Source organism: Calidris pugnax, unplaced genomic scaffold, assembly GCF_001431845.1.
Source record: "Calidris pugnax isolate Ruff unplaced genomic scaffold, ASM143184v1 scaffold186, whole genome shotgun sequence".
In the NCBI taxonomy this organism is placed as follows: Eukaryota; Metazoa; Chordata; class Aves; order Charadriiformes; family Scolopacidae; genus Calidris; species Calidris pugnax.
The window spans coordinates 1,228,624-1,236,955 of NW_015090994.1; the positions used below are offsets into that span (position 1 = coordinate 1,228,624).

The 8,332-nt window shown below is 40.3% G+C and overlaps 1 protein-coding gene across 2 annotated transcripts in view; it reads right to left on the reverse strand.

Moving 5' to 3' along the window:
- RRAS2 (related RAS viral (r-ras) oncogene homolog 2) overlaps window positions 1-8,332 on the reverse strand; it is a 62,077-nt gene that overhangs the window by 8,738 nt on the left and 45,007 nt on the right. The window contains exons 1-3 of one of the 2 annotated variants that reach the window (XM_014954846.1): window positions 5,154-5,412; window positions 4,316-4,418; window positions 1,627-1,735 (exon numbers count right to left, since the gene is read on the reverse strand). In XM_014954846.1, coding sequence (XP_014810332.1) covers window positions 1,627-1,735; window positions 4,316-4,418; window positions 5,154-5,295 — 354 coding nt within the window. In that variant the 5' untranslated portion in view covers window positions 5,296-5,412. Of the gene's footprint in view, window positions 1-1,626; window positions 1,736-4,315; window positions 4,419-5,153; window positions 5,413-8,332 lie in introns of those variants that run through there. The other variant, XM_014954845.1, reaches the window with a different exon arrangement.

An 8,332-nucleotide genomic window follows, 5' to 3' on the forward strand; every position in this document is an offset into this window, starting at 1 on the left:
TAGAAGGGTGGAGGAGAGAAAAAGTTCATAACTGTTTCTAGAAATGGATCTCCAGGATTACAGGTGTCCTCTGAGAATCAGGGCTGACAGCCACGATGCTGTTTCCCTCCCAAAGCATCTGGATGTTTGTCCTTCAGCAATTAGACTTTAGAGAACAGTTCAGTTTCACCTACATGGTTTCCATGCCAACACTTGTACATGAGATAAAGCACCTCATGTTTGTAACTCCATTTTGATGGAGGCATGATGGTAACTGGAGTGAAAGAGTTTCAAGCCTGTCTCTGTGACAGGCTGATAGTTCTGGAGATGTGCAAGTACACGAGGTTACTTTTGATGTGTTTGTCAGCTACTTCTGCTGTCGCTCCTCTGAAAACTTGTTTTAAGACATTATCTTTCAGCATAGGTTTAAATTTTGTCATGACCTTTCTACTCAGATTCAGGGGTAAACAGGCTGTGACAATCAAGGGACCACACTCAGCAGGAACTTTCTGTACCAAAGGTCTTATGTAGTATTCAAGAAATTCATTCAACACTATAGTAATCAACTAAACCCTTTAACATTATTTGTTTTGAGCCTAATTTTTTCTTGTTTCAACCACTGCTTTTTGACAGAGAAAATATTTAGCAAAGAACAAAACCTATGTAAGCATTCGTGAACAGGAACTAAATCATGTCCTGGTACACAAATCTGAGAATCTCATTTTTAAAAGCCGTGTTTTCCCTGAGAAACTCTAAAATGATTACAGCCGTTTTAGTAATATTTAGTTTACTCTCACGTTAAAAGAAAAAGAAATTAATCACGTGTTTGCTACCAAGCTTTAAGAGTCATCTTACTGTCTCAGGAGAAAATACTAAACTTCTCAAATAAGTTGCTGAAGAAGAATGCAAGGTGGACACCTGTCCTTTTCCTGCTGGTGTGGGAAGATTATTCTCATTTCGGCTCAAATCAGTTTGATTAATGAAAAGCGTAACACCGGGAAAACAAATGTAAAGCTTCTTCTTAAAATCATTCTAAACTAAATCTTTCAAGCTCTCTTACAACTAGAGGTGAGGTTAAAACTTACTAGCTTCAAGAATTTAAATTCTTGTAAATACAACAGTAATTGTGTTGCTGCGCTTCCAACCTTTAAAGCTTTAAGTCAGCTATGCAGAAGGTGAGTGCCCAAGTAGAAAACAGCAAATAGCTACTCTTATTTTTTTTTATATATATATGTAACAGCAGTGAGTGGTAAAAGCAACAGCCCTGAAGTCTTGGGATCGTTAGAGCTAGTGCTGGAATGCACTCTGCTTGGCACAGCGCGCTCTGGTGAGTAACACAACACAGGAATTAGACACATTCATGCCTGAGTAATCAAGTCATAACAGAAAGCTCTCAACTCTGTATGTGAATAGACTTGGTCTCAACATAACCTCACTGAGTCAGACAGGAGATGTGCTGTATGTGGAATGCCATCATGCTTCTAAGATGATCTTCAAGTATAGAAACTGAGTGTAGTTGTGTTTCATGCATTGGAGTTAATACAATACAATTTTTTTCATTCGTTTCTTGTTTCCACTCCATTTCTGAGAAGAAAACTGTCAAGTTTCTAGAAGAAAGTGAGCAGTAACTAAAAGCAAATGAATTACCTGTCTTTGGTGGTCCAGGTCTGCTTTATTACCAACTAGAATCATAGGAAACTCATCACGATCTTTCACTCTAAGAATTTGTCGCTGAAACTTATAGATTTCTTCAAAACTGTAAAAGAAAATAAGTAAAACATCAGTGTACTAATCCATAGATTCTCAGGTCCTGCAGCAGTTCAGAAGTGATGAGTCACCCATCAGGACTTGCCCTGCCGTGCCACACACACAGACAGCTGCAGGCACTCCACCAAAGGGCCCACTGTCACAGCATGACCAGTTAGAAAATCATTCAACACTCAAAAATGAAAAAAATCCTCAAGTTAGCAGTGTGCTATGCAAGGGACTTAGGTGGGGCTGGAGGCAAAGTGCTTACTGCACCTTGATCCCAGGTGCCAGTGTGTTGCAGAGAACCAAGCAACCACAGCCCATTCTACAAACATTGACTTCGCAATTCAACCCTGGCTGGAATATTCAAACTAAAGCCTATGAGACCCTGGTGATCAACCTTTCAGCTGGCAACCTCCACGGCTACTTCTATCAAAGCTGGACAATTTTACTTCTTGAAGAACAGAAAAAAGGCAGAGCTAAATGCTGAGAAAGCTTGCCAGTTACCAGCTAAGTTACATCAGCTACTGATGCTGTTCAAGCAGTAAGGAACGTTCTAGCAGTGTGTTTACAGAAAGGTGAGCAAAGCAGAAAGGTTCTCCAATGGCAGTATATTAAAAAAAGCTATTTCTGACCTAAATAAAGATTTTGGGTCAGGAGGAAGGGGGGAAGAAAGCTCTGCTTTCAAGTAAACACTGTTAAAGCTACACTACTACAACAGGAGCTTCAGCACAGATGCTTGCAGACAATCACATATCCTTTGGAGCCCAGGCTTTCCCAAGCACTGTATTTAATTCTGGGCATATAGTTTGAAGCTATTTGCAGTTAGATTTGCAAGATGATCATCAGTAAGAACGTTGCATGAAAAAGAAAAAAAAATTACATAGTCAAATATGACAATGCCCAATCCACCTCACTAGGCATCACTGGACCTCCATTTAGGTACACTGCTTTAACACTCAGAAGCTTGCAGCAACTGGAGGAAGAGAAAGTTACCAACTAAGTTATCTACTTTTCTTTTTTCTTCAGAATTACTCTCCACCACATAAGCAGGACATACACTACTAGCAGATATTTCATTGACGGGCAAGGTAAGTCACGAATTGAATGGTTATCTGAAATAAAATGAAAACTCTGCTTTTCAGAAATCTTGAAAGTATTTCAGAGAAGAAAGTGATATGCAGGTTTAATGTGTCAAGACCTGCTTAAGATCAAGGCAGAAGCTTAGCCAGAAAAGCAAAAAAAAAAAAAATATTTTTAGACAAAGCAAGAAGTTCACATGGCAACTTCAAAAAAATCTAATGTCTTCTATAACAAAAGTATTTAAGTTAACACAAGTGCTCAGTATATCTTAAATGCACAGACCCAGATCTCTGACAGAAGTATGAGTCTCTTCTAGACAGTACATCAAGATAAATTTATATATTGAGCAGCATTAAGTGTACGATACAGATCCAATGGAAATATGCTCATGCGCCAAAAAATATTTATCTTAATACTCATTATGGATGGAGCTGTTAATAAGATCAGAAGTTATTAAAGCCTAGATTGAATCTGTAAGGTGGGGGGGGAAGTCACAGACTTTTTTTTTGATCATTGTTGTTCTGCTGCAACTCAAAACAAGTGGAAGGACAGATCCCTGAGCACTTCTTTATTATTTACATATCTGATAAGCTCAATGGAGGATGATCCCAGCCCAAATATTAAGTGACTGCATATACATGGCACTTTCCTACTCGTATAGTGATTTGGAGCTACATGAGCAAGCTCCATGAGCTTCTAAAAAGATCCATTTCATCTCAACTGTGTGGTCAATCAGTTCTGCAGGTTCCAGTGAATTCATGGGAGGAAGCAGAGCGAGCGCTGCCTGTGAAGGGGTGCAGAGACGTGCCCTGAACTGCACACACCCCTTCCGAAATCCAGCACCAGCCACTCAACGCTGAAGAATCACAGAATCACAGAATCTTCTAGGTTGGAAGGGACCTCAAAGATCATCTTGTCCAACCGTCAACCTGACTGACAAAAACAGACACCCGCACAACAAACAAGAAGCATCACCATCACTAAACCAGACCTCCCAGCACTACATCAACCTGTCTTTTGAACACCTCCAGGGATGGGGCCTCAACCCCCTCCCTGGGCAGCCCATTCCAATGCCTGAGAACCCTTTCAGTGAAAAAATGTTTCCTAATATCCAGCCTGAACCTCCCCTGGCATAACTTGAGGCCTACCCTGGCACAACTTGAGCGCCCAGCAAGGGGATATTTCTCAGAATTGATCACAGCACGCTGCCCTTAGTTTAAATTTCTGTCAACTTCCAGGAAACTAGCATTCTGGACTGTAACAAAGTGCTTGAATAGAGTTGTCATTTTTTGTCTGTATGATTTCAAGTCTTCTATTGCACAAGACAGATACTTTCAGGAAGTGATTAGTTAAAAATGGGATTTCATCAGGAGCTGAAAGAGTGTCACACCACAGAATCTAGAAGTGAACACATACTTAATGTTTCTGTTTGAAATTATTTCAATAAAGGATAAGCAGCAGTTTAAGATTAACGACAACTTTAATAATTTGACATCAGGCTTACCTTCCTCTATCAGTGACTGAGAAAACAAGCAGAAAACCCTCCCCTGTCCTCATGTACTGTTCCCGCATGGCTCCAAATTCTTCTTGTCCTGCTGTATCCAGAACTGAAAAAAAGCAAAACACTGATTAACACAGTTCATGTTCTTAGAATGTAGAGTGAGGAAAAAAATAAATTCCTTCCTAGTAGGATATTGTGAAAGCCTCTCCTGCACATCGTAACGAAGGAGAAATCACTTTTCACAGATACTACTGGATTTTTGCTAATATTCCAAACAAGTTCTTGGACTGACTGAACAATTAAAGACCTACCAAAAAAACTGAACAACAAAGTTTGGTGGACTTCTGCTAATTCACAACCAGCTGAAACATACTTAGAGATATTTGGGGATAGAGATTGGGAGGGTTGCTGCTTTGTCTTTAAAGAAATCACTGACAAGGGAGAACAAACTTTTAAAGCAAAGCATTTATATTGCACTTGGGAGAGGCAGCAGACAACAGCCAAGTGATGTGTTTTTCATTCTACCATGTCACCCAGGTAACTGCCAGCAGTTATATAAATTCTCCTAGTTTTGTAGGCACCGAGGCTTCGGGAATAATTCTTCCAAAAAATACCCAATTTACTTTGAAGAGAGACAGACATACGTAAGGCATAAGCATTTCAAATCCTGAGTGTCTCATGAATAAAACAGAAGTAGCTAGCTTTTATCAGCCGCACGCTTACATGAAAGCTGCATGTGCTGCACACTTGTTTACCTGTGTTATATTTCATGCACACGGATGTAAATACAGGCACCAACAGCCCTGGGCTGTCAGTACCACGCTGTAGCTGGGCTACTTACTGTCCAGGCGCGCTGCTCTCTCATCTATCACACATTGCTTGGTGTAGGAGTCTTCAATCGTGGGATCATAATCCGTAACAAAATAGGACTGCAGAGAATAAAACAAGTTTGTGTGTGAGACAGGCACATACAGGACACTCATCAAGTAAGATGCTAAAACTGCCACTTTATCCAAAAGGATAGCAGGTGACGGCTTTCCTATTCTTCATTCACAAAAACGTAGAAATCGCTAGCTGAATCACTGAATTTACTGGATTCCCACAAATTTCCAGCATTTTCCAGAGATTTCTGGTAATTCCCAGAACTTCCCAGCAGGGAACCTAGAAACTTTTAGTTTCTAGCAGCTTTTAAGGTTTCCAGTAACTGCTAAGTTTCTCGGAACTTCTGCAAAGCTTTAGGAGTTTTTTTGAAATTCTAAAAAGTTTCCCAGATTTCATCCCCAACTCCCAGAGCCAGTAATTCCTAGGAATTACCAAGGTTTTCCCAGCTGTTTCTAGAATTCTAGAGAATTCTAGCTTTAGTTTCTCTAGAAACTAGTTTTATAACAACTTCCAGCTAAGACTCCATGCAGCACAAACGGCACTTAGTTTGTAAGCTGATAAAACTTAGTGGATCATCTTTGTTCCCCGGATTTCTCTCCTATTTTTAATGACTTTAACCATGAACACACACCCTCCAAAAAAAGCAATTCCTGAAAGCAGAATAAGCCACGAAACACCTGTGTCACCCATTGCCAAGCACAGGGCCCCACCAAATACTGCCAGTCTGTAACTTATCACCCAAACTGCAGAGGAAAGCACATTCTGGTACATCTTTCTAGAGACTGGGTGACCTAGTATTTAATACTGGGATAACAATACTGCCTGAAGATGGCAAGTTTAGATTTCAAAGAATGAATTTTTAGCACATTGGTGTAACAAATCTGAACTCTGATAACTCTGCCCATTGCAGCAGGCACTGGGGATGTGGATGGGGATACTGCCCTGGCTGTTCAGAAATCCAGCATGTGGAGCATGTATGCACCCAAATGAATACCACAGTAACTGAAGGAGTACTATTGCCCACATTATTCAGTTCTGTAAGCCAGTAAGCAAATAGGAATGCTTTAAAACTACATATTGGCTTCTAGGAAGCAAGAAAGGGCAGGTGGTGTTCTTGTGCTAAGAAGATAGGCCAAAAACAGGGTACATCTCCTTATTCATGCTCTCACTGAAGCATCTTTCCCATCACACAAATTAAAAGACACCAACAAGACACCACTGGGTTCCTTTAAGTGTAACCAAAGTCAAGTTAACAGATATCATAGGAGGGAAAAGAAGAAAAAAAAAGAAAAAGAAAAAAGACCTAACTGAGATTACCGCACTACCCCACTAATCTTCTCCAGACACATCACTGTCAGTGCAGAACACAAGTGACTCTGCTCCTGTGCATGCAGTTTTATTAATGTAGTTGAATTTGTTCTTGTTCAGTTACAGTTTGGAGTTGCCCATGAGTACTCTGTCCTGACTGCACCCCGGTGAACCCCACTTTGAACACATCCACACCTGGTTTTTTAACAGCATGGACATGGGCTTCCCAGCAGAGCTCATCAATTGAGCTGCAGCTGCCTTATTGGGAGGAACACATCACCACTTTAACACACTTTACCAGCTGTGCACACTATATATAACCTATGTTCATATACCACAACCTCACCATCATGCAGTTGGCTACAGAAAGAGTACGTATCGATTGCTGTGTATCCACTCATTTAGATTTGGCACCACACTGAAAAACCCCCCTGACCCCTCAAGCAGAGACACTGAACAGCTTTGCACATCTCCTTTGCATTTTAGGTAGACATCAGTAAACTATCCTCTCGGGATACACCTACACAGGAGTCTCAGCAGCTCTGTACCAACAGCACCACTGTGTAACCAGTCACCCTTAAGTAGCAAAAACATCAAAACAACCATGTTCCTCTTTGACAATAAAATCCTACCAGTCTGTCCCACCAGAGATACCTGCCACACATGAGCTCCTGTAATTCACTCCTTCCTTAGAGGGTGTCTACTTGCTCATTTCTGGATAAGAACAGTTTCTCCATTGTTTTAGAACATTCACCCAGGGTAAGCAAACTCCCTCCTCACCGCTTCCCATAGATCCCAACAAAAATACCCCAAACCAACCAACAGGCATGGTATTATAAACCAGCACAAGTCCAAGTTTTGCAGCTGCAAGGTGAAGCACACGCACAAGTCCAAGTTTTGCAGCTGCAAGGTGCCTATCTGCAGACAGCAGAACATCTCACCATGGAAAAAGCCCCCAGAAGTCACCATCTCAACTGCCAATTGTCCCTTCACCTTCCTCCTCTGAAGATTTAAAGAGGGAAAAAATCACAGCCTTCAAACTGTTGTCTTTTCTTTTGCCTGTATCCATGACACTAAAAAGGTTATCTGAGAGCTTAAGAACAGATTTATTTTTTTTTAGGAATTAACTTATTCATAAACTAAAATTAGGTCTCAAGTCTTCTGTGGCCTTTACCAATCTTTGAAAGACGGGAAGGAAATTCACTTTATGAAAATACAAAAGTGTAAGTAAAATCATTTACAGAATCTGACTTTAGAAGGGACAATCACAAGGAAGGGGGGCAATTTAAGTCCTGTGTTTCATTAAGGAAACAGAAAGTGGTATTTATAAAGAAAATCACGAGGTAACTAAAATGTGGTGCCACTATCAATATATCCAGAAATTCAGGGTTCCAATTTGGAAGATAACACATACATGCTGAAGTTACTCCCTACCCCTCCTCCAGCCTCAACTTTCATTTTTCTGTCCTGCAAAAGTCACTGTCTGACCCTTTACACCTATAGAGTGGTAAAGTATGCTAAGTTTTAAATAAAAGGGAGAATTTGGAATCAATTCATTTCACTCTCATGAATCAGTATTAGTAGATCAGCTAAAGCAGCAAGTTTATATCCAACAAGGGCAGTATTTTCAGAGAGAGGTCAGAAAAAGAAAACAATAATAATCTCAGAGGGATTCTTCATATTTTCCTTATTATCTGTCCAAGGGCCAAGAATTGCAGCATGTTCTGTAATCTCCAGGGCATTTGTGATTCCCTCCGCCCTTTTTGGTTTGCTTATTTTTTGTTTGTGTGGGTTTTGTTTGCTGCTTTTTTTTAAAAAAAAAAAAAAAAA